Source organism: Pundamilia nyererei, unplaced genomic scaffold (genome assembly GCF_000239375.1).
Source record: "Pundamilia nyererei isolate P.nyererei 1_Seehausen unplaced genomic scaffold, PunNye1.0 scaffold00107, whole genome shotgun sequence".
In the NCBI taxonomy this organism is placed as follows: Eukaryota; Metazoa; Chordata; class Actinopteri; order Cichliformes; family Cichlidae; genus Pundamilia; species Pundamilia nyererei.
This window is the reverse complement of record NW_005187508.1, coordinates 303,107-330,352: the sequence shown is the minus strand read 5'-3', so window position 1 is coordinate 330,352 and position 27,246 is coordinate 303,107. Positions and strand designations below refer to the sequence as shown.

Below are 27,246 nucleotides of genomic sequence, written 5' to 3'. Positions count from 1 at the left end.
GGCATGGCGTGTGATGTAACACTGTCAGAAATGTGTCATTCCAAGAGGCCTTAAATGCTGGCGATACAGAGAGGGCTTTGAAGTGCCACAATGAACACTGGGCTTTGCCGACCCCCCCCAAAAAACTCCCATTGTAACCCCATCCTCCCCCTCCATCCACATCCACGGGCCCTATCACACAGACGCAAAGATTGAGGTTACATAACTTGCTTACAGGGAGTCAGAGTGATTTAATTTAAGAAAAATGAAGAACAGACTTTGACCCCATTGAAGCTGCCAAAGTACTTTTTTTCCCCAAGCTTTAACTTAGAATGCAGGTAGCACTCACATATGCACAGCATGCACACACACACAGACACAAGGACATATTTGGGACATTTTCCATTCAATAGTGGTATTAATTAGAGAGAGAAAGGGACAGACAGAGCAAGCCTGAGTGAGGACTCTCATCAGGCTTTGAGACAGCAGGGGGCAATATGAAAGCCTCATCTCCCACGTCGAACCACCTCTCCGGTATTGTTTACCAGCATACTGACGACATGGGGGGGGGGGGGGTGTGTGTGTGTTTAATGAACACTGCTCCCCTGCCGTCTGTCTGCAAGTAGGTCTGTACATCCACAGTTTCCTGTGCACTATGTGATAGAGAGTGGAGGGAGCATTCACTACAGATTTGAGTTTTTTCTTTAGTTCGATTCATAATAAAGTGGCCCACTGGGAGAATTGCAATGTAATGATATAACATGTCAATAGAAATAAGTCTTTTCATCAGATTCATTCATTCAGAATAGATTATTTATATTGCTAAATTATTCGATAAATATTGCTTAGAGAAACTTGTGTGCTGCTGTATGTATTTGATATAAGATCATTATTTCTATTTGCTTTTTTCCCCCATTTTTCTTTTTTATACAGAGTCTGGAAAGTGAGGGCAAAAGGTAAACGAGGGAAAGGTTCAAAGTTTTGGGCACAGACTCGACATCCAGTCTGGCTCTTATCTCGGAAAGGCGACAGGCTTGATGGTTTCGTAGATGAGTCTAGGATCTTATCTACACTCATATCCAGAGCCTCATAGCACCACAGTCTGTCCTTGTTCAGTCAAACACTCCACCTTCTCTCTCAGTACTTTGCAACGGATCCATCGCAAATTGTCAAGAATCTCCTCACATAAACCACTTTAGGCGCAGACCAGACACACTGAAGACAACTTTCACAACTTCTACGTGACCGAAAAATGAACAAGGTAAAAAAAAAAAATTATAATAAGATTCTCATCTAGGCAGGCACAAATGATAATGAAAAAACAGCAAGCACTTACCAGCTTTTTCTTTCTCAGGAACAACGGGGGTGCTCTGGGAAAAAGAGGAGAAAAAAAGATTATAGTCACGATAGCTTGGCTATGATGCATTTCCATGATACTTGATGCCACGGAGTGATTCACACAGGAAACTCGCTTGATTTTTCTTAGCACTTGTAAGCATTCCTAAATAAACCTTGACCTAGAGAGTGTAATTAAAATAAGCATTCATCCTGTGTTATTCCAGTGTTTCAGCAGCTACTTATTTCATTCCTTTACATGTTATCCCTTTTATTTGAGGAGCATCTGCAGTTTTATAAACCAGTGTTTTAACACGAGCTCAGCAAATTGTATGTATTTGCTGAACTGCTTGTTCGTGTCGGTCATCTGGCTAAAGAGAAAAGCATGCCAGTCATTGCATAAAAATAAGTGTTGATCTTCGGTATTAACCATATATGCTTCTAAGAATCTTGCCTAAATGGAGCGTATAATTACACCACATTGTTTCATGACATACCGGGTTTGAGATACCAGGAATGTGGTTGCCAAAACCCAATATGCATAATTTTATGATGTGTAAACATTTTAATAAATGGTTACAGTAGATAACAAACCTACCAAAGAATTCTGAAAAAACCACATCATTAAAAGTGTTCACACAGCACACTTTCCTGTGAGTTAATGTTGATTCAGCTCTCACGTAGGTCGTCTGGGGAGACATTACTGATAAAATCACAACACATTTTGTAGCTGTAGTAGATTCTTATTATTCTAGTTGCTTAATATGACCTTTTTTGGATTTGTTGCAGGTTTTAGGAAATAATGCTGCATCAACAACCTTTCTGGGTAAAAATAGAACAGTCTGTGTGTCGTTTCAGTGGTAAAGTGCATGTGTGTCTGCACGTGCGTAGAGTGGAGCATTCAGCTGGAATGCAAAGGTCTTTCTTGTTGCTGACTTTTGACCTCAGGGTCTTTTGCTGATCTCCACACCCTGACCTGTTTAATCCAAACTCCCCTGGAAGAGATCAGACAGAGTAAGCAGGACCATTCTTACAATGCTCTCACACTGCCCAGAGAAGAATTCTGTTTTCATAAAGTCTAAACATTGTGATATTATATGCGATATGATATTTGTATTAGGATGAGTTTACAACTCAATGTTTATTTTCCCCTCAGAAATAGCTAAACAGCTTTAATGATGTTTAAGTATGCTGTTACAACTTTGACCTCTTTCATTCCATCCTTCTTTTAGAGCGATAATGCCTCAAATGGCACCAAAATTCAAATTAATCACATTGAGTGGAAGCAAAAGAAATGAATCATTCTTGTTTCACCTTCAGGTGATTAAAAAACAGCAGAATTAAGAAAACGTCAGCCAAGAGACCAAAGGTTGTGTCCTGTCTGAGAGCTTGGTTTCACTTATCACTCACTGATTTGTTTCATTCTCACTTGCTTATTAGTTTAGGTTTAGACACCAAAATCTACTTGGACAGGTTTAGGAAACGCATGTTGAAAAATAACACTTTCCTATTGCATTTAAATGTGATGCCAAGGGTGCACCCATATGCAATGAGTTTGGAGTGAAAGACCTATCCTACTAATGCCTAAACCCACATTGTGGCACAAATACCACAGGACAGCTGGCTGGAAACATGTAGTTTGGGTTAACAGTTGAGGCAATTGCCCACACACTCACTTTGGCTGAAGAACGATCACACTCTGTTCTTCCGAGAGTCCTTACTCAGTGATACTGGCATCAGAGATTGGCATAAGGAGTCCTTTGGTGATGTGCCATAATGGACTCAAAAAAATGAAGATCCTATAAAGAGTGACTATTTCCTTAAGGAAAAAACTCCATTCAAGAAAGAAGATATTTAGTGTTTCCCTAAAAGACCAACTTGTAACTTGTGTTTTATCCTTTCTGTACCATCCGTAAGGTTGGGAAACACGTTACCTTGTAAACATATTTCATTTCAAACATTCTGGACTAATGCTGCATTTCATTTACCTCAGAGATCGGGTTTCAGAGCTGTGAGTGATTTCACTCATGAATTGAGCAAGTTTTAGTAGCAAAGTCAGTTGTTTTACTTCCTAGCAAGGTAGAACTATTCATGCATCACAAGAAATACAGCGCAATGATGCTTTTTTGCACGTAAAAGATCTCCAGCGTGATCATGGAAAGAGCCTAGTCAGAGCTCTGCGTATGGTTTATTTATCGAGTTAGAAATACACAATAGTGGCTGTACAGTTTTAAATCTTTACTGTTTTACTACTGCATATGTTCACGACTGCCATCATGTCTTGTTAAGTCAGTGTTGGTGGGGCTGCTCTAACTATTCGAGTTGGAAATTTGATTTGAGGGGGTGTTCCAGTTGGAAATTCTGACTAGGAATTTTGAAATTGAGCTGGAATGCACTACAATGCACTACAATGCAATACGATGCCTCTATCATCATTTATCACATGTAATTTTTGGATGACGAGATACCGCAATAAGCTTACAGAGAACCGGCGTTACGCTAGTAACCAAACAATTTCCACTGTTTCCTGAAATTTGATGTCAACACTAAACTTTACAAATCTGATTAATACAAACTCCCGGCCTTGTAAATGTTTCTTTTTTTCTCTGTTAGTATGAGCACAATATATTTTGCCATAAAGGGAGCATTACTTTGATTATTAATCACTTTTAATTTCATTGGCATCAGGCTGCAGTACGGTCACATTCAAGAAAGAAACATGACTAATCATTACAGAGCAAAAAATATGGCTACAGGCGATTTGCTCCTCCAGTCTCAGAGGCAGCCCCTGTATTTTATGACTGAATAACCACAGGTATGACACGGTCTGGCGAGTATGAACACAATGGCTGCTCTTATGCACGAGTTTGTTTTTGCTAACGTGTTTGCTGATTCACGCTGGATAAATGAATTATCTTGGTCCTAAATCCAGTTTTTAGAATCCAGCGAGTGAATTATCTGCTCACACATAGTTTAAACTAAAATCCACACAAAATCGTAACTAGATTTTTATCTGGCGATGCATTTGTTTATGGTTGTTGAGTATGCATGTGTACGTGTTTATGTCTGCACATGTGTAACATATCATATGTGTGCTGAAACAGCAGTAAATCATTTGTCGGTCACTTTCAGACGTAACACGGGTGAAGTTTCCTCTGTGGACAAACAGCTTCACAATTTATTGCTAATTAACAGCCTAAAAAAGACACCAGGGAGGAGCTGAAGGCTCCTGTCATTAAATTATCCGGAACAAACAGAACATCAGCAGTGAGGTGATGCCAGACATACATTTATACTCAGTGCTGTTTCAGCTGTTGCACACGGGTAATATTAGCTCTGCTTTTTCAGCCACAATGTTTTGTTACAGGAAAACATTATGAATGGTATGAGACTCAGCTAAGATAACACAAGCCACCTGCTCCATTTTTGCCTTTTCATCAGCTGGATATACTGTAGGTTAGAAACAGTATTTATTAGTCTTGTTTCGCCACAATATACAATTTTATTTGAAATACTACCAAAATGCCAAAATATATCCTCACACAGCGTTTTATATTTAAACAGCACCACATTAACTCAGATTTTGTACATGTACAAGACATGTTATTCCTTTATATTGTAGCAAAAAGGTTCTTTTTTTAAAAATCTGAATGGCTAATGTTTTGTATTTTCATCTACAAATCTGAAGGATGGAAATATGGGAGGTCTGTGTGGCTTCTCTGTTTAGGTCTAACAAGACATTTCAGTTCACCAGTGCACCCATCTTATTGTGTAAACACGACACCACGGGTTCCTTTCAGTGACCCATGAGATCACTTACACACAGTGTAAACCTCAGCTTTCACGTACTGTTGCGTTTCACTTTATGATAGCAATTACAGATAATGAATACATTTAGAAATATGTTCATATATTTATGAGAACAAGAATGTTAACAAATACACGTAAGTACCAGTGATTTCACTGCACCACACTCACATATTTTCTTAATGCTTTTCTGTTCTCCCCCACTCTGCATGCCACAGTGCAGGTTCTCCCAGTGTGGGGTCGCCCAGGCCGTGTCAAGTGTCCACTGGGGAGCTGCAGGCTGCACAGCACACAGGCATCAGCTGCCTCATTTACTGCCACTAATTTACTGGAAGTGGTTTGTGTTGGGGCACAAGGGGTACGATATGCGTCTGCCTCACATGAGTATGTAGTGGCCTGCAAGCATGCGTGCCTGCATGATTACACACTGTAGGGTTGTTAATTAGGGTCATTACTCTAAGCAGCAGGCTGGTGAAATTGTTTTTGTCTTGGTTTGGGATTTTTTTCTCCAACAAATCACTTTTAGTGAATACATTTCAAAAATCCAGGTATGAAACTTTTTTTGTATTTATGTATGTATTTACTTTACTAAACATTTTGGATATTTTGATTGGAATAGTATGGAGAACTTTGACACTTAATATTACTGCCTTACTCTAAAAGCTGTTCAGTTATTCTAATGTTTGTTAAGTGCTCCTGGCAAGCAGGAATCAGGTATATATTTTTAAAATATTTATCTAACTATCCATCCATCCATCTTCATCCGCTTTATCCGAGGCCGGGTCGCGGGGGCAGCAGCCTAAGCAAAGAGGCCCAGACCTCCCTCTCCCCAGCCACCTCCTCCAGCTTATCCGGGGGAACACCAAGGCGTTCCCAGGCCAGCCGAGAGATATAATCTCTCCAGCGTGTCCTGGGTCTGCCCCGGGGCCTCCTCCCGGTGGGACATGCCTATTTATCTAACTATTTGTAGTATATGTCCCCAGAACAGATGCTGGTGACACCCTTTGATATCAAAATTCTGGAAACATGATGAAAACACAACAGAACTTGTTCTTGTAGTAGGAGGAAGCAATAGTGGAGTTCACTGGGAACAGGAGAACTGAGTAAAAAACTCCAAAGATTAAACAAATATAGCATGAGAGCAGAGAAAGATGCAGTGGACACTTTTCATTGCTTTTAACACTTGTTTTCACCTCAGCTTTTTGTAATGTTAGAACTTCACCCTTCACTCTTTCTTCCTGTCCTTTGTGCTGGTGTAACAAGTGAAGTTCCCCAGTGTGGAGTTGTTGGTCAGTCATTTCTGCAACTGACTGACCAACAACAGCACAAGCAAGCATGGCCCAAGGCCGGTTGTAGCACTTACTTTGTACACTCTCTCCATCTGACAACAGAGCTTTGCGAGCTGGAGCAGAGTTACATGCATGTTACCTCTGCTGGACCATCCTTGTATAATGGAAATATGGGAGGTCCTATTCACCAGGGGTCGCTACAACGGATGAATCCCGCAGGTTTGATTTGGCAGATTTTTAACACCAGACGCCATTCCCGAGGCGACCCTCTCTCACTTGAAACAGGGCACTGCACAGCTACAAGCATTTTACCTCATGTCATACTTTGCATGGTTGTGTGTGTGACAAATAAAATTTGAATTTGAACATTCACATGTTATGTGAATATGTTAATTACAAACCTTCAATGTTAAATAAATGTTAAATAAATGGTCTGCTACAACAATGCGGGTGATAAAAAAGTACTTTTTAATACAGGAGTTTACATTAAAGTACATGGGTTTGGTGCTGTTACCAACTACTACATTTCTGGTATTGTGACATCAGCCCTGCTTCTGACATTCATCTGGTTTGGGACGTCGGTCCGTACTTGCCCAGATTTTCTGGTAATGAGAGGGGATTACAAAACCACTCTTAACCCTCCTGGAATGCTCGCAGACTCATTGGAGCGTTCTCAATAATATATAGCTTGTCTGATATTTAAGAGTTAGAATTTAGATGGTAACAACTGCAGTTACACTGGGACATCCACAACAGCCAATGTGAGAAAATTTACAACTAGACAAGTGAATGGGAAGAGGTATGAAAGGTAAGATGCCAAGGACATATGAACGAACATCCAGTGATAGGTGTGTTAATCAGCATCAGACGCCAACCTGTCAACCTATTTTCAAGGGAAAAAAATGGCTAGATGACTCAAATAATGTGTTACTTGTGTAACAGACTGACCACTTGAGAAAAATGAATGCTATCTTTAAAGAGGCTTTGAAGCATGGCCGATGCTTCCTCACAGATGGTCTGCTGCCTGCTGAAGAGACGTTCAAAGCCTGGGTTCAGTAACTGAAAGGTTAATTTATCTTGTACTATGGAAACATGACAGCTTATAGACAAATAAGTAAAGACTTTCAATACCCAGTCCTAGTAACAAATATTATTTTGTCTCTTAGTAATGGCCCCTCGTTGTGTGTGGCATGCCTTTCTGTGTGAGTGAGGTAGTCAGAGTTGTTAAGCAAGCCACTGGCATGTGGCTCTTGCACAACAAACCCAAGCAGTCCACCAGGCCTGTTCCAACCCCACCGCCAACCTCTCATCCCCACCCCCCTCCAGCACTGCAGCTGCAGTGTGTGTATGAGTGTGTGTGTGTGTTTGTGTGGATGTGCGAGTGTGTGTGACCACCCATGGATTGTGCTGGCCAAGGATTAGGGGGCTCAGGCAAACCCAAACTTTTTTCTCAGCCACTTAACGCGAATGGCTAAATCGGTGCAGATGGCTTATGCCCAGGTAAGCTTGAGTCTCCAGCACTAGATGCTTAAGGTGTGTGTCTGACAGAGGAAAGAGAAATGCATCTGACTGTATGTGCGTGCTTTCCTAGGAACATTGGAGATGTTATCTGGAACTCACTGTATTTTGACTGGCATTCATGTGCTCTTTTTGCCCTGCATTTACAAAGGAATTTATTCAGAGCCCAAGAGTCCATGTGTGCAGGGAAACGTGGGAAACAATTTCATTTAACCTTCTCCTTTCTAGAAAAGCCCCCCTCCCACACACACAGTTATCCACCCCACACATTTTCTCCTTTCTCCCCTGCATCCCCTTCCCTCATTTTAATAGTCTCCATATGTCACACTTAGAATGTGTCAACAGGAAGTGATGCGATGACTTGGTTTAATGATCCACTGGAACATTTCTTGTAGAAAAAGTATAGTAGCGTCCAGATGTTGGATTTAACAGTGACCTCGCAAAACGAGGTGATGCTTGAAAATGTCTCTGTGACGTTTATTGTGATCTTTTAATGCAGTAAAAAGCTCAAGTAAAACCTACAGCACGAATGGGTGCACTTTCAGTCTTTAGCTGTGTGACGAGGTTAATGATTTCACCGTACAACCTGCTCACATTCACACACATGCACGAGACTGCCAGCTGAGACTTTGTTCCCTCGCCCAACCTTGAGTCATGAGTTATGTTCTGTACGTGCTGATGTCCACTGAAAGGGGGTAAGAGAGGGTGAGATGTGCACAAACGCAGACAGCCCCATACATCTGACTCTGTTTACACACGTAAGCCAAAGCAACGGACTTCTGGTTTCAGGCGCTGTTGTGGAAGGGTTTAGTGGTGGAGCGTAAACTGTGAACTGTTCAGTGGCCCTTGGATTCCATCACCAGACAAGACAATAACTCTTCACTTGTCCGACCAGGACCGTTTTTCTCCCAAAAGGAAAATGTTTTATTTTTCTCTCTTTGAATAATGCCATTGCTTTACCTCATATGAGTAAAGCATTAAGGAAACCACTTTATGCATCTTAAAGGACAATAATCCTTTTCATGCTTGTTGTATGACCAAGCCTAATGAGAGCAGCAGAACCAGAGCAAGCAGGTGCCAAAAAGAATCTGAGCTGAAAATGTGCAAAGTGAGAAATATGATTTTAAAAGTTTTAGATTTTACGAATAAAGAAACCGATGAGGTGCTACGAAAGCAGGCAGTCTAATGTATATGTTTTGACAAGTAGAACAAATAACCACACCTTAGGCATATGTTTGAACATGCAGAGCATATACTGATGCAGCTCTTTTCCCTCCATTTTTTGGTTCTTTCAAAACAGAATGGTTGGCACCAGATCGAGGCATACGCACAATCATATCTAAAACTAATTAATCACTCTGTAAGCCTAGTTATTGCTTTTTGGATTGTACTCTAAAGTAGCTCCACAAAGGGCAATGTGAAAAAAGTGGGATAAAAAGTTCGGAAACCACTGATTAAGCCACACAAAGTAGTTTTATAATTTTAGTTTTACATCTCTCCAGTTTCACTATGCTCATTAAGGCACTAAATGTGTCACCTGCTTCTTCTCACCAGGTCACATTTGTGGGTTATGGACCAGAGTTAATAGGGATAAGCTAAGATCCCAACTGCAACAACAATGCTGCCCACAGGATTAGGTGCTGACATTTTTAAGGACAAAGCTGAGAGTAGGTTAACAAGGGGGATTAGAATATCCTCTGCACAAGATTATGGTGGCGCTGTGCTGTGGCAAAAACAGCTACTCGATCGCGGGGGTCACGGTTTTGTAACATCTACTTTAGGTTTAACCATTCGCTTTTCAGGGCACTACATCCAGTCAAAGAAGGTCACTCAAGTCTCTTCTCTTGCATGACCTAACTGTAAACCCCTCACCTGTACAACTTCAAATGCCACAAGCACATCTAGCTATAAACACAAAACACCAGTGGGCTGGATTCCTTCCTTAAGATATTAAGGAAAGCTGAAGAATTGAGCAAGAGGTTCAAGTATCTCTTGACTGAAACATGGACCAATCAATCAATCAATCAATCAATCAATCTAACTTCAAGGCAAATACGGATGGAAAACAAAAAAATGCAAACACACGCTTGACTTAAACGTCCCAATTAAAACCTCAAACCGCACGTCCCAGTGAGTGTATCTTGAATTGCACCTGGTTTTACAGTGGGTTCATGTGTGCGTCTGTGTTCCTGAGACGCTGTTTATTTGTTCTGTGATTTACTGCACTTCATTATCTGTGTATCTGTAGGGGTATTTCCAGATGCCTGCATTTTACAGTCATCCTCATGATTTAGTGTCAACAAGTACCATCATCTTGCAAATATTTGCTACACGTTCTGCAGTGTCCTCTATGAAATCAATTCACGCTTCAATTCACTGACTCAGTGCGTTCCACGATACCAATAGTGAAGCGATTTTTTAAATGTAATTATGGATGAAAAAGTATGATTCATTTAAGTAAAAAAAAAAAAAAAGCAGCGATATCCATATGGAGGCAGTAAATCGCATTGATGATTGGGCTGGTGTGATTTGGGGGCGGTGCCACGACATGTTATTATAAAAACACAGAGTTGCCGTTGAGCTGAGTGTGTAAACACTAAGAATCATGTGATATTTGACATTCATGACACTGCTGAAACAGAGCACTCCTTCTGTTAAAGAGTTAAACACATCAAATGCGTCAGGCTCATGCATGTGGACAATACCAATATCTCTAAAATACACCATGTGTTGTGCTTTCTATTAGAGTTTCACTTGTGATTATATTAATATGATATTATGGGGTGGCTGCAGCTCAGGAGATAGAGCAGGTCATCTACTAATCGTAAGGTTGGTGGTTTGATGCCTGGCTACTCCAGTCTGCAAAATGTCCTTGGGTAAGATCCTAACCCCAAGTTGATTTGTGATGGATAGTGAACATTGGATAGAAAGCACTTACGTTTCTGTAAGAATTAATCCTTTAGTTTGTATAATCTCTTTAATCAAAATTATATTTTTAATGCTAAAATATCAATCATTGCTGTTGAATTGGGGGGCGGGGCTGGAGCCTATCCCAGCTACCATAGGGCAAGAGGCAGGGTCCACCCTGGACAGGAGGCCAGTCTCTTTCAGGACTAACACATAGAGACAGACAACCATTCACACTCACATTCACACCTATGGGTAATTTAGAATTACCAATTAACCTAACCCCCGTAATTCCATGTCTTTGGACTGTAGGAGGAAGCCAGAGTGTTTACCCAGAGAGAACCCACGCAAACACGGGGAGAACATGCAGACTCCTCACTGAAAGGCATCTTGCCAGGACCTTCTTGCTGTGAGGCAACAGTGCTCATCGCTGTGCCACCATGCTGTCCCGTTTTACAAAAGAGCAGAAAAAAATAGTTACGCACAGTTAATATATTTTGATTACAATGCCAAATTACAGTTGTTTACTTAAAAATAGAATTTTAGTGGTTGAATGTTATGCACAATTCATTTCTTACTGAGTCCAAGGTGCTGGCTTAAATTTGGATATAAACGAGTTCAGATTGATAAATGATAAATAATGATACATTTTTATGAGTTTTAAATATGTTTTCGACAGTTGCTTTCTTGTTTTTGTGACAGGTAGTCTAAATACATTTATTGGGCACTGAATCAATTCCCTTGGAGTGCTTTATGCACTGCCTTTAGCCTTGATTCAACAGGAATTTCCTTATGGGGCATGAGGAGAAATTCATTTTCCACATCCTGTTCCAAACATAAGCCTTTTCTTTTTTCTTACCCTCTTTTTGGAAACCACAGCAGGTCCCTGTTTGTGTCCTTGTTACAGCTGTGCTCAGCAGAGAAGTGACCTTGAGGACAATGACACTACACAAAGCTGCTAGCATGGCCATGACCAGAGCCACTGCTGGCAGCCCTTGACAGACTGAATGGTGACTGGTTTCATAGCTCCCTGACTCATTATGGCCTACTACAGCCTTTAAGCCAATACGTGGGTGGAATGTAGGCAAACATAATTACGCCTGTTGCCCATTGTGTCGACTATTGACCACAGACAGGAGTGGGAGAGAGTGGGAGTAAATGTAAAGATAAATAAAAGGCAGTGAAAGTAGCAAAATACTCAGACTTTTATCTGCCTGGGACGCGGAGAAGGTGTGGTCTGGATGTAGGATGTTTGGGGACTGCGAGGCTGCCAAACCGGAACATGGAGGAAGGACAGAGCAGAGATCTGCCAGTGACCTTAGCACGCAAACCACAGCACTTCTATTGTCCACCAGACAGATAAAGAGCCATGTTCATACATAACCTACTGACAGGGAGTAGAGTCTTTCCGTCATTCTGAAATAGAAATATCTCTCAATCAATCATCCCTCCCAGAAAAAAACAAAACAATCCCATGAACCCAGATATGGAAACTTTTACTTTCTAAATTCACTGGCATTGAAACCAGAGGTAAAATTGAATACTGTTGCTATGGAGACAGAATACAGATCCAAACATACGGTCAAAGGTCACCGCTCCATTGAATGTTCACCGAAGACGGATGAGAGGTGGTGCCCGCCAGCACCTTCCCTGTCATCGTGTGCATGACATGGGAAACACCCCTGTGCTAAATTTAATGGGCAGTTATGTGATTTGTTCAGCAGCTTCTGTGTTACATGCCTTACTCATGGGAACTGTCGCTGCCCAAGGTGACTGATATGTTGTTTCCGACTAAAAAATTAAAAGGCAGGTGGATAAGGGTCAGCAGGCTCCGCCCGCCTCTGTGACTTGGCACATCCTTTGCAGCGGCAGAGCCCTAAAAATAGTCGCATAACAAATACTTCTTGCACTGCGGATGGTGCAGTAATGTCACTACAGAGTGCTTATCTACTCTAATTTTGGACAAATAAATACTCATTTTTATACTAGGATTGTATTAGTTGAAAATTATTACACCTGTTTACTGGTCTAAGATGGTCAAGCATGAATAATTTTATACTTTTTACTGTTCTAGTCCTTTATAATGTAAAATGAATGCTCTTGTGACTTTTAGAAAACAGTTGATGAAACCAACTTGTAATGTAATCAGTGCATAATCATCAAACCAAAAAACAAAAATAATCATTATTTACAGCCATGAATACAATATACATTCGAATCAGTGTACCCACTAGCCTATAAACCAAATAAAACCCACCTGTTGCAACACAATAATGCAAGCTAACCAACAGTTCAAGACACCTGCCACACTAAGCAAGTAATATAAACCTGCCAACAAAAACACTCAGAGTAAAGAATAGCAGTTCCAGCATAAGAACAAACACCTGCTGCAGCACAACATCCGCTAAGTGTTCGGCTCACATTCTATGCAAGAATAACAGCCACCTGCTGGAGGCTAACAATACCCACCGTCTAAACTTGCAAGGAGCCAAGAATGCATTCACATGAACCCAATACCTTATCCACAGCAGCAAAGGAATGATACTGCGCATGCCAAGTGAATGTCCACTCATCACAAACAGATACAACCCCATATCACCTTTAGCGTGGTTACGTAAAGGTCGGGACAGCATGAGACAGTGCTTCAGTAGATGCGGTGTGTTTACACCCGAGTGTTGCACTGTGTTTATGGAGGTGTCATGGGGATAGTGTCAGCACAAACACCAGACACATCTTGCATAATCCAGCTGAAGAAATGGAAGGAATGTTAATGCAAAAATGATAAACACTTTACTTTTAGCACATCCTGCACAAACATACACACGCAGAAACGCATGCATGTCAGCGATGAGAGTGTCACTCTTTTTCACCACAGCTTTCCTGATGCTTTGATGTACATGTGGGAATCACAGAGAATTCAGAAAGAATTAGAACTGCAGTTAAACAGTTATTTCAAATCATACTATGCCCATATTTTACTTTCTCAGACAGTCCAGACTGTGCTCTAATTGCTTCAGCTTGGCTCCTCTCTCTCGTAAATTACAAAAGCGTGCATGGTAGCGTTTTACCTTCAGTCAGGCTGCGCTCACCCCCCGGTTTGCTAAAGAGATATGTTGTTTGCTCTGTCCTGTGTAAACTTGCAAATACCTTCCTGACTGATGTCAAGAGATGCTCACGGCAACATGTACAAATGTTGGTGAAAAAGCGATGCAGAAAAGGGCGAGAGATTTCCTAATAGGGTTATTTTTTCCCTTTTAATTTTACAGCAGGCCTATCTGAGATTTTGGTTGTTTCAACATTTTTGTAGTGAGACAATACAAGGCTTGTTTTATGGGTATGACCTGATTGTTTGGATATGTCAATTTACTGTGTATGGGGCAACTAAAGTACAGGTACCTCCTAACTGTATATAATTCAGAGGCTTTTCAATAAATCCTATTATTCTATTGTAATGCTTAGATATTGGCGACAGTGTGTCAGAGGGGTGGTAATTAAACCTGATTACGATTTAGATGCCTTTTGTGATGATGCATTTGTACTTCTGGCAATTCAGTCAACACATGTACAATCTATAAAAGCTGTCATTAGTACAGAATAAAAGTTAATACTAGGAATTAGGATTAAGCTATTTCCTATTATAACCTGAGATTACACCCACACAAAAGAAAAATAAATCTTAGACAGTTGCCTCGTACTGCCTTTCCTGTAATCTCTATTTAGAGTTGCATGTGTGTTCATGTCTACAGGTAAGTGACAAGACTGTTGATAGTAGAAGGTTGTTTTGCAGTCTGAATTTATATTAGAGCAAACACTGGTTGCATGTCCTGGTAAGGAGTGGAAAAGTAACATCTCAAGTGCAATCTCAAAACTACCAGTTAACCAAAGTTATTATACGTAACTAAAGATAAAATAACAATTAAAACTATCCATCCATCCATTCTCTTCCACTTATCCTTATTAGGGGCATCGAGAGGCTGGAGCACTATGCTAGCTACAATGGGCCCACCCTGGACGGGTCGCCAGAATATTGCAAGTCTAACACAGAGAGACAGGCAACCATTCGCGCTCACATTCACATCTATGGGCAATTTAGAATCATAAATTTACCTACCCATATTAACTTCATGTCTTTGGACTGTGGGAGGAAGCCAAAGTACTCAGAAAGAACCCACGAAAACATGAGGAGAACATGCAAACTCCACACAGAGAGGCCCCGGCCAGGTGGTGGATTCAAACTTGCAGTGAGGTGACATTGCTAACTACCGTGCCTCCATGCTGCCCCACAGTTAAAACCAGTTTTTACTAAATAAAATAAAAATAAAATGTTAGCCAAAGTTGTTAGCCAAAGAGTAAGCACTTATAATCCTTCGTTTTAAAAAATATCGTAACCAAGATTTACAAAACAGGCTTTATTTTTTATCTACTATGACTCAAAATGTGTCTAAGGCCATAAACCCAACAGGAAAGTGTTCCCAAAGGTCAAATCAGAAATCTGTTTATCTATACACTTCTTTAATACTTGAAGTCTTTTTGCAGCCACAGCCATCACCATCTGGTGGCCCTGAGATAGAATGCAGGTTTAACCCTTCTTCACTGGCTTCATTTTTCCACCCAGAAGCTTTGTTCATCTTTGATAAAGTCTACAGACCTGACAAATACCAACAACCTGTCAGTGTTAAAAAAAGGAGTCTAAGCTGAACTGAAGCATTTAAAATAAATAAAAATAATCAAACAGTCTTGGCACAGATATCTGCTGGCTATATCAGAACCCCTGTCCTCTCCAGAGGCTGAACCCACCAGAAATAGCCAATAGGTTGCCAGATTGCCTTTCCTGTTTTCTTTTAGGAAAGGCCAGTGGATTTGTATTGTGTAGGTAAAAAGATTAAGTGGGTGTCACAACATTTTATGTCTGAAAGGACCCCTGCAACTATGAACTACTGAGATCCCCTTCACCAAGTCTTCATCTCTTTGGCCTCAATCAATCACTCCACAGGGCCACCACTGTAAAAGGCCTTCTATTAGGCACAGTGAAAGCTGTGTTTACCCAAGCCTAGTGAGTTACCTTGGGTTACTGTAGGAATGGAGGTTGTGGAAACTGCTGGCTACAGACATAATAAATCACACATCACTGAGGATGTTGATATGTACCCTTTAAATGAACCAAGAACTGTTCTTATGTTTTTTGACGGCAGGGAAGATAAACAGCACACAGCAATGTCAACTGTGGCATTGCAACAGATAAATCGTGAAATTAATATATATATATTTTAAAGTAACTCAGACACTTCTGTAAGGTTACAAAGTTATACTCTATGTCATTTTAACCAGTTTTGACATAGAAAGGCTTGCTTGAATGTAGGCAATGGCTATGCAAGGCTGACAAAATCATTAAGTGAGCATGCAAGGGTTTTAGACACACGTCTCACTCGAAGCGTGTCCCCCACTGCTCCCTCTTGCCCTGGCTTTTCACCTCCCAGACCCCCCCTTCTGACCCTTTTGATCGGGTGAAGGGATCTAGATCTTTGGAACCAGCTAATTAGAGAGTTTTAACGTCTGCTTTGCTAAGCCCTGAGAGCTGAGGGACATTCCTACAATTGGACGATTGAGTATGTGTGTCTGTGTGGTCCAGATATTACTAGTGTTGTGGGGACCTAAATCTGTTTACTCAGTAAGATTATGGACCAATTTGGAGTGGAGGTCATAGTTACATCATTCTGGTGGCAGTAAAGTAAAGGAAAACCAGTGAAAGCCCCAGAATAGGAAAACATGTCTCTTTTTTTGCTGCTGTTCATCAAAAAATATTGAATGTATTTTTCTAGTATGATATGATAGAAGTGGACCTCTGAATGGAGACAGATTGTGACACAGGTCTAGTTTCTGTGCAAGTCTTACCCAGACTAATGCAAACTAGGGTTTTGTTGCACGGCCTATAAATATTAAATGCCATGTACAGAGTCAGAGGAAAAAGTTGTACACTTGGTGTGCGTGTGTGAACTGGGAGCCTAACTGAGTGTCCAACTCAGTGATTCTCAAAGATCAGGTCAGTGAATGTGTGTGTGAATGGGTGGATGACTGGTTGTGTAAAGCGCTTTGGGGTCCTTAGGGACTAGTAAAGCACTATACAAATACAGGCCATTTACCATGTTTTATCTATAGAGTTGCAACCAATCTCCAGCCACTTGATTGGAAAGACAGTAAGTGCACTCAGTTTGGCAACCTTTACTTTTTTTTGCTAAATGTTAAAACCTAGAGCCTTCACGGGTGTTCACCGGATGAAGCAGGTGACCAATATACTGTTAGGCTATTCCAGAGGTCCAGGTTCAAATATGCTCGGGGACATTTACTGTGTGTCCTCCCCTCCTCTCTTTCCAAAGCTTCCTGCCCACTATCAGACCATTATCTCATCATACATCTCAATGGAAGCAATAAAAAGTCTTCACACCCAAGCAAAAAGATAACCCAAGACCCTTCCTCTTTGCCAAATACTTGCATTGGGTATTTCTCCACCATGCCATTCTGTTTCACACCTGCAGAGGATGTTAACTGCATCAGGTCTTTATGTCTTGAATTACATGCCTGAGATTGGGATTCTTAGTAGCTGTCTCATCTATTCTAGCACCACTGAGTAACTTAACCACTATACCACTTTAGTCATATGATAGGCATATTTGTGTCCTTGACATTTTACAATGAAACACCCGTGTCAGCTCATGTCTTGCGAAATAGGCCTCAGGACTAAAATCTGGCATCAGGGGCCCAGTTTAGCCAGTGTTTCGGAAGTTAAGAGCAGTGCCTGATTTGTAGTGTGCTGTTGTGGCTATAGAGGCACAAGCAGGTTATCGACTTATTGCCCAAGTATCATCGAGCAGATCACCAGACTGTAAGCTGATCGAGATCAGGCGGGCGCCTTCTGTGGCAGCTCCATTACAACTGGCATGTGAACGGGTGACTCACATTGTAAAGTGATTAGTTCGAACACTTAAGCTAAACGCGAAGACTATTTCCTGTTACAGTTTTTTTTTTTTTGGGCATACTGTGAAAGAAAAAAACGATTTTATGTTAGAAATGTACCTTTTTATATGCAGGATATTCTTTATATTTCATTAACATTTATTTGATCTTTCACCTTGAAAAATTAGGTGTTTTATTGTCACTGCTTTTTAAGTTTAAATGTTAATGTCAGTTTATTTTTTGCTATTTTTGTCTATTCTATTTTCTGGCTTTTTAGTCCTTTTCAAAAATATTTTCATATTTTAACTGCCCACGTGTTTTAGTCATGTCAGTGACATTTTGCCAGAAAATGTGATCAGTCAGTTGGAATCTGGAACCTTGTTTTGATTTCTATATACATTCGGGTGCTGACTTACCCCACTCTTAGGCTTTGCTCCAAGGGCTTGTGGAGATCCTGAAGACAAAGCAGCAGCAGCAGCAACAACAGCAGCATGTGGATGCGTGGGTGGTTGTGACGTTGCTGAAGAGGATCCTAAATCAAACTCCTGCACAAGTAAAAAAAACAAACAATATAGTTCACTGAGAACGCCGAACTGCTGCACAGTTTCAAATATAGAAAAAACTGCTGTCACATCCAGCTAGATAACTCAGTTGTGCGGGTACCGGGTGATGCCGTCGATGGAAGGTGGCTGTGCTGTCCATGGAGGAAGTAGCACTGAGGGCATTCTCAATTTCCTGATCTAGCTGGTCCAACTTCATCAGCAGCAGCACCATTGAGTCCAAGCGAGCATGCCCACGCTGAGACAGATCAGTGGAGAACAGTCAAACTCACAAAACTATTAAGACCAGCATTAAATGTGCCGAAATCAATTTGTTCCACTTCTCTAAGGAAACTTTTTTCTCTAGTGTCATCTGTGATCTCTGACCAGATGATCAGGAAGAGAACAGAAACATGAAATATATATGCGAAACGTAATTAGAAATGTGACCGGAAAAGCCAAAAGTCAGTACTATACAGTAAGATCAGAAACTTTGATCTAAAACTTTGTTTTAAAAGGCTTATAACTTTTAAGCATGATTTAAAGTACAAAATACATCTAATTGTTCCTTTGTTCTTTGTCCCTCTGTGTTCCCCAGCAACCTTCCACTTCAGCCAATTAAAATAGCTGATTTACACATTGTGGCCATTTAATGGCTATCTCTTTTGTTTCGCCTCTGTCATTACTTTAACACTCCACTTATTTGCCCTTTAATATGCTGTGCTAATTTATCCATCTTAGGGCTGTGATAACAAGTCTCATACTGACCTCAGGTGGTTTGACTTGTGCAAGACAAGCAGACCCACATGCTACAATCCAGCATTGCATCACACTCCACCTACCACTCTGTCCTCTGCTAACCTTAAGCTCTATGTTGTTTTCATGCAATTTGAGCAGGAGTAAAACGTGTAATATCCTTTTCTTCGCTGCTTAAAGCAGTATGTTTTCATTTCCCTCTGTCTGTCTTATCTTGGCACCGGGTGTGGCTCCCTGTCTGAGCTTTACCCTTGAGAAGAACCCGAGGAAATTTCATGGCTGGCCCATTACCCGCAAACAAACCTTGTTACAATCCCCGCTAACAGATGCTGTTAAACTCTTAATGAGAGTGAGCTCATGGCACACACACAGCCACTGTGACTGTATGCTTACGCAAAGCTACAAAAACTAGTGGATGTGAGGCTGGCTTTCATGCCTGGTTTGTCTCTACATGCAGTACCTTGAAGAGGAATCTTTGGGTTATGCACTTTTTACAGATCATAAATGCTGAAATGGTCAGCATGGCTTAATCATAAATGTGCTAATAGAGTCAGGATACTAAAGGTAGCCTCATCCCTGCATCTGGCTTCCAGCTCCAACCCTAATAATGTCTTATGACTGCTTCTACATTTATTTTCCAGTTAGTGCCCAATTTGGCTGTCAAAGTCAGATCCTATCGGTTTGCTGAGAGCGCAAATAGACATGCCATGTGTGTCGGGGAAATGCGCTTCACACTGATGCATTCACTGACATTTCTAGCTCGTGGCAGAGCGCAGCGCGCAGCGCTACGGTCCCATCTTCTTGGCAAAGTATCACAATGAAACATTGTACCGTTGTAAAACAATGACATATTTACGAGGCCTCGCTGAATGAACAAAAGCATCTGGCTCGGGATGGCAAAAACAACCACAAAACGGCAGAGTGAAAAACAAGTGCAAGCGTAAACTTCAGTTGCCTCGGAGGCAACGTTTTTAGGGGCATTCTGGTGGTTTGGGTGTTCTCAGAAGGCTTTTTTGCTGTCTTTCCCATTTTTGAGGTTTCTGTCACATTCCACTTAACTTCCTGTTTTTTTGAGATGGGAGATGTTTCCCACACTGTTTGAACTCTTAGATCCCTCCTTCCCCTTAACTTGTTCTTTTTTCAAGACCCCTCAGTCGCCTGTCTTACAGCCAGTCTGCATCCCATTTCTCAGACCTCTGCATTGAGTGGGCTCTCTTAATTAATACAGACAAAGAGGCCAAAAAGGAAAAGAGAGAGCACTGAGGGTGATGCTGCCAAGTTGTCTGCTGACTGTTGAGCCAGTTTGGCCTTGGGGTCAGGATAAGGCCTTGTTGCTAAAACAAATAAACACAGTAACAAAGCCCAATATCAGCTTAATCTCAAGCTGTTATGCAAACCAGATGGGTTTGTTTTACAAGCTGAATCTGTAACAAAAACTTGGTCTACTGGGGGATGCAATCATTAGTCAGTACAATATCTTGTCAGAGATCATTCCAGGCTGCTTCTGTCATTATCCACTAAAGAAACTAACATAAGCTCAGTAATTCTCTTCGTGATATTGAAAACACTCTTCTCCATTTTTTATGTCCCGTGGGATAAAGCTTTACATTTTTAATTTATATTTTATCAGCATGGTCTTCTATACGGCACAATTCCTGCGCTAAACTGGACACACAAATCACGTTGCTGTCAAAGATGAGGCAAGCCATCACCATATGGTAGATGAATTGTTGGCTTCTTCCACTGGCTTAACTGCTCTTTTCAAGTTCCAAAATCCTGCCTTTTTGGTGGGGTATTTAAAGTCATCCTAAGTTTGAAATTAGAGCCAGGGGAAAATGTGGCACTGGTTTTCCATGTCTCCCTGTTGGAGTATGACCTATTGTTTTTGGCAGTTGGTGGACTGACTTCAACATTAGTCATGGCTAAAAGTGGCTCCAAAGTTTCTAAAAAATTTATGTGGAAATAATGCTATGATAATCTTTAGGATTACACAACCCATAGGCTTTTCAGGAACACAGCTATAACCAGAGTGTCAATATATGACACATAAACCACTCAGCACCAGCTGATTTTATGGTTTCTATTCTAGACTACAAGCCAAATATTTTTTTTATTGTATGCCTGCATTTTATTCTACTATTAGGAAGGGGTTGTGGTATATTATTAGGGTCATGGCAGCACACATCAATCGATTTATATACAAAACAACTGAATATGACCAAACAATAGCACAATAATCAGCACTATTTTCACATTATGTAAACTATAGCCAACAAGCTATAGTTAACCACACACTACACAGTTGCACATGGACTCCTTTTGTTTCAACAAATAATGAATGAGTTGTAATAACATAACTTATGTCATCACATGAGAAATTATAATTGCTAACAATACGGTATATTCAAAAATAGAACCCAACCGATATATCAGCCATGCCAATACCAGCTGATATTGGCTATTTCCCGATACATCCATTTCAACATTTATAACAGGCGATACATGTAAAAAGTAAAGAAGATTCAGGAGAAATACTCTTTAACCATGTTATGGGTAATAATGCAGCAAACTTTGCCCACCACTCTTAACTTCACTTATGGCAACATGTATCTGGGGACATCACAAACACAAGAGCCAGTGGATTAGAGCAGAGTCAAGAGTGAACGAATAATCCGCAACTTGTGACGGAAAAAATGTCATATTATCTTAGTAGGGACCCATCAATAACTACACACAACAAGTGTTAGGGAAATCTATTTATGCTTTGTATCTCTCAACGAATAAATATCAATTGGCATATCAGATATTTAAATCACCAAACACTGGTATGAGCCTTAAAAATCCTATATCAGTGAGTCTCTATCAGGAAATATCTGTGTGGCTCTTTGCAGTTACCTTGGCATTCTTATAAATGGTGTTACTATAAATATCTATACTTCTGATTAATGCAAAATAGGTGAATTAATATGAATATGAAACGTTCCACGAGTTTTTATAATAAAACAAACTCAGATGTGTCACTGTTTACAAGAGTGTGATCAATTTGATCTTGAATGTCACACAAGAATTTAACTTCTCACAATACGTTTCTTGTCCAAACAACATGCCTTCTTAATGGGCCCTGAGTTGAAATTAATGGGCTTCTTACTGTTATTTTAAAAGGACTGAAACTACAGCAACTTATTAGCGAATACAGTTTCAATTGTCTGATAGTTGCTTTGCTTCACTGATCCCAAATCCACGAACTGCTTCTAAGATTTTTGGTATATTTTTGCACCACATAAGCATGCTGCTAACAGTGTGAAAACAGCACAAGATACAGTATTTGCTAGAGAAAACAGTTTAAGCATTTCACCCTAGAGATTACTTTGAGCTTCCAACCCCTCTGCGTTTATGGTCTCCATGCCCTTATAGGACCTTGTTTTGCAATGAGCGGTTGAGAAAAAGTACAACATTTCACAGACCCCCCTTCCACACAGCCCCCTCACAGATCTGTAAGCATGTGAGAGTGAAGTCAGTGTTTTCCGAGACACTTGCCAGAGTGTGGGACCAAAATTATGTGTGCCCAGTAAGTGTCTGTTCATTAGAAGCATTCAGGTCGCAGAATTACAAAGACAGAACTTGCAAAACTGATCTAAACTAGTATACATGTAGTACATGTAGTAATTGTACATCCATTACACTTCTGTATCATATTTATTCTTACCTTTCTCAGCCGCACTTTGAACACGTTGTCTTCCTTCTGATCTGCATGCTCATATGTTCCATCTAAAGCCGAACTGCCGTCTTGTGTATCGTTGTATATAACTGAACGTATGTCTTCCCTTGACGCCTCCATTGTGGCTCCTGGCTGGTGGTGTTCTCTGTGACCATCTGCCACCTCAGAGGCAGGTGACTCACTGAAGTGAGGACCTGAGGCTCGGTTACCATGGAGTCCCTCGTTGACCTCTGTAGAGCATGGTGGCAGGTTTTGCGTGTGTTGTTCAACAACCTCGTGTTTATCATCCAAACAGCAGTGCTCAGCAGCTGGATTTGGGGTACTGTTAACATCATTATTCTTTTGAGCATGAAGTAGAGAGCTGTCTTTTGCCTCCACAGGGCTGATCTCTGGTATAGTGTCCAGTTTTGAACAACTATATTCTGTCTGATGAGGAATGGCGAGATCCTCACTAACAGGCACTAAACTTTGGTCAGTATTTCCCAGTGACTGACTTACAGAACCTTTCACATCCTTATCTGCACACTGTGTCGTGTTTGTCCCAATGGCATCTCCTGCATGTCCAGAATTCATTTGTTTAGATGACACGTTGCTGTCTGCCATTAAAGAGCAGCACTGATTTATGACACTAACATCAGATGATTCAATAGGTCTGACGTGTCCTTTTTTCTCGCTGCTTTCTGCTTGTGCACTTTTGTCTCTCTGGGGCCTGCTCTCCGCTAACATTTCAACATTGTGCTGCTCCAACAATGTCTGGTTGGATATTTCCCAACCATGATCCTTATCCAACGGTCCAGCACAGTCTTCATGGTCCCGCTCTTCTCCTATAGTGACTCTTGAGAGACAGCTCAGTCCTGTATTTTCATTTAGAGTTCCTAGGTCACTCAATCCATCTTGCTTGTCAGCAGAACATGCACTCCGGCTCTCAGATATTCCTTTGTCACATTCTCCATCTGCTACTAATGATTCCACAGTTTTGTTGATTAGCGCCAGTGCTTCACCACCCTCCATATTTGTTGAGCTTAGCAGAGCATTCATACCAGGCTGGTCAGAGATGACAGTCTTGCTTTCCTCAACATCTGGGAGGTCGGTTTGAGGTTCCTGTTCGCCAGCAGAGCAACAGTTTACTGTGGCCCCAGTGATTTCAGGAGGTCTGCTGTAACCCTCTCTATGGCTCCCCTTTGTATCCTGATGGTTTGGAACTTTGCCAGGTTGCTCACCAGCACATTCAGACAATGGAGGCACATTGTTCGAAGAGATAGAGACGTATTGTTGGTGAGAGATATGTGCACTTTTAAAGACCCTGTCATCGCACATGCTGTGATTCTGGCAACTTTCTGTGCCCAAATCACTTTTATTATCAATAGTCTTATCACTGTTATCAGTTGCACAAGAAATATTTGCACTAGACATACCACTGTTTGAATTACAAAACTCTCCAAAATTCCCAGGGCTTGCGGTTTGGAGATCCTCTGAGTCAGAGTCAGTCTTTGGGAGTATGCCAGCTCCCACCAACTCATAAGACCGATCCACTGACTCCTGTAAATCCTTTCCATTGTTTTCCATTAGTTTTAAGTGTTCCGGTTCAGTATCATCATTCATCACAGAAGCTCCCCCTTCACAAGTCTGAGCAGGGTCATCTATAGGCAGCTGGTGGCATCCCTCTGGCATAGAGGAACACCTTGCCCGCCTACCTTGTTTTGAACCCCCAGAAGCCATCCATAGCCCATCGCCTTCGACCCCATGACAGCAGACGAGATCCAGATCATCATAGCTGTACTGTAATCCTGACGGGTGAGTCACATGCTCCTCCCAGCTTCTTTTACGTATGGCAACTGGCATGATGGGCAGCCAATGCTATCCCATAAAGCTGCTTTTGATGCCAGGTTAAATAGAAGGACCAGATCTGGTGCAACAAGAGGAGAAAAGGAGATAAGAAATAGCCAGTGTTGCAAAGTTTTCACTTTGCAGGAGCTGAACGTACAAATAATGCTTCAACTTTCAAGTAAGCAATCCAAGTGTATTAATTTAACCCAGGAAACCGATTTCTTTTGAAGTTTTTCCATATTTCAGCTTGGCAACTACAAGTAAACTACTCTGATCTCTAACAATTGTTTAATTTTTTAAGACGGAGAAAGTTTAAATCGTTGAGATTAATGTAGACATCCCTCCGATTGTTTATCTTATCACAAACAGGAAACTGTAAACAAAGCAGTTTGTCAGATTTGCACCATTTTAACAGTGAAAAAAAAAGAGTCTGAAAAAGTGCTGGGTGTTGATTAACAGTCTTTCTGCACCCATTCACCTACAAAAATAAGAGACTGAAGTAGATTGAAGTAAAACTGGAACAGAATCCAACACTATCACAGAACCAAGTGCAAGTCTTATCACAGAATTCAAAGTAAGATATACTGCATTACACTGCTCTGTGTTTTTTCTTCCTTTTGTGGTTGATTTCAATTTATAGATGTGAAGAAACATAGTGTAAATCATGGAAGATTTACACTACTCCGTAAATCTGCTATGTGTCGAGACAGACAAATAAAATATTTTGATTAAAGAGAACCATTCTGTACTATGTAAATAACACAATTCAAAACAACATAGCGTAGCCACCTTAAGTAGTCTGTGACAAAGAATCTGATTTTTTTTTAAGTGTATTGAAAGTATTTTAAAAATGGAAGACCTGCTTGAAGAGTTTCTTTTCCCAAATATTCATTTTAAGTCATAAGGATGATGGTTCTAACTGCCATTTGCACCCTTTGGCACAAACATGTACCTGATTTGGTTATATGTAAAATAAGGGAAAGATCCAAAAAGCAGTCGCTCCTCTTACTTGCACTCCAACGAACAGCTGACAGCCGAACTCCACATTCTACAGTGGAGGAACACTGATGTTTACTTCTCATAAATACTCCAGTGATGACACATTGTTTAGCAACATAATCTGAAAGCTTTTGTGGAAATCCAGAAGTGGAATATATAATCCAAACCAAAGATTGCAGATCAATTAGTTCCTGAAATGCAGTTTGCCAAGAGATGTTTCTCAAGCTGACTTTTCATTCATCCATCAAAAGAAATCTGTCCACGTTTTGGGAAATTTTACTTCACTCTTTCCAAGCAAGAAGTCCTTACTTTAAGCTTCTACGAGCCTTTTTCTAGACTCGAGTCAGTATCTTCGCAGTAAAACTGTTGGACAGGCAGTGAAGCCCCCAGAGGAAGGCAGAAAGCCGGGAAGCAGTGAAAAGTCCATGGACAACTTCCATCTTGATCACATTATGGTTTTTGCTGACGCTGAACGCTCAAGAGTCGGTGGTGTAAGAGGGGCTGGGTTTTCTTTTCTCCCGGCCCTCCCTTCTCTCCTCCGCTCTATCCTTTTTTCTCATCAGGTCCCCTCCCCGCTGGTTTTGACAGTGAGTCTGAGTCACATCTCAGGAGCCCCATCCCCCGTCTCACAGCTCTCGAAGCACACCATACACTCCACCCTCCTCTACTGTACACTCACTACTCGCTATTTCAGAAATATTGCTTCTCTTTTCAGGAGACATTTTCTTCATTCTTCTTTAGCTCCCTATTTCACCGAGCTGGGCAGGAGGAGTTGGCTTTGATTAGTAACAGACAGGCTGCTTCGTAAGACTTCGGGCTGCGAGCCAACTGAGATTGCTCTAATGTTTTGGCAGTCATATCTGCAGCAAATTTGTCATCTTGTAACTACAAGTATTCTTAGATAAAAATACTGGCACTCGTGAAAAAAATACAAGGCAAGATATCTTTATGGTTAATCTGGTTGGGGAGAGGTATTTAAAAATACACTAAAATGGTAAATCATATTTCAGCATTAAAACATACTTTATAATAATGGAGACGGCTTTAAAAGTGCTACGAACCTGACAATTTTCTTTTCAAGGAGATTAAGTGGGAAGAAAAAAAAAAATTTAGGACCAAAATACCAGCAATTCATTTCCTAATATAGTAATTTCTCTGTGAAGCACTTTGCAGAAAGAAAGGGCAAAGCTGGCAATGACTGCTCTTCATATCACAAAGACCAACTGACATAATTTGTTTTTAAACCCATAGTGAAATTAGGATCATAGCACAAGCTGAATATTTCATTTGGAAAGCCCGGACCAGTTGAAAACCTCAAAATGTAAGTAATCTCCTAATTTCACTAAAAGTTCAGCTATGATCAGATTTATAATGAGTGTTTTTTGTGTTGGGTTTTTTTTTTTGTTTCAGTTGGATCAGCTGCATACCAACAGGGACAGTCCAAGCACAAGAGAAAACTGGAATGAAGCCCCCTCCAACTATCTCTCTAACCCCAGCCTCTAACCTCTGGGTCATCCAGATGTGAGTTGAAGCTTTGGATGAGTCTTTTCTTAGGGGCTGCACTGGGAAACTGTGCACTACCATAAATGTTGCCTCTCCGGGGACACAGATGGTCGAACTC

General features: G+C 40.9%; 1 protein-coding gene across 1 annotated transcript; it reads right to left on the bottom strand.

Annotated features, from left to right (window-relative positions):
• Positions 1 to 1,160: 1,160 nt before the first annotated feature.
• On the bottom strand, positions 1,161 to 26,088 carry LOC102210449 (rho GTPase-activating protein 7-like). Its single transcript, XM_013912907.1, has 6 exons — positions 25,935 to 26,088; positions 22,788 to 24,705; positions 18,450 to 18,584; positions 18,203 to 18,331; positions 1,316 to 1,349; positions 1,161 to 1,216 (listed from the first exon to the last, which is right to left on the bottom strand). Exons 2-6 carry the CDS (start codon positions 24,639 to 24,641, stop codon positions 1,161 to 1,163), a joined length of 2,208 nt encoding a protein of 735 aa, XP_013768361.1. The 5' UTR covers positions 24,642 to 24,705; positions 25,935 to 26,088.
• Positions 26,089 to 27,246: the final 1,158 nt, after the last annotated feature.

Coding starts and splice junctions, on each gene's coding strand:
- LOC102210449 (XM_013912907.1), bottom strand. CDS start 24,641: ATGCCAGTTGCCATACGTAAAAGAAGCTGGGAGGAGCATGTGACTCAC. Junction 18,585..22,787: donor TCAAAGTGCGGCTGAGAAAG/GTAAGAATAAAT, acceptor GATCTGTCTCAG/CGTGGGCATGCTCGCTTGGA. Junction 1,350..18,202: donor GAGCAAAGCCTAAGAGTGGG/GTAAGTCAGCAC, acceptor TCTTTTTCCCAG/AGCACCCCCGTTGTTCCTGA.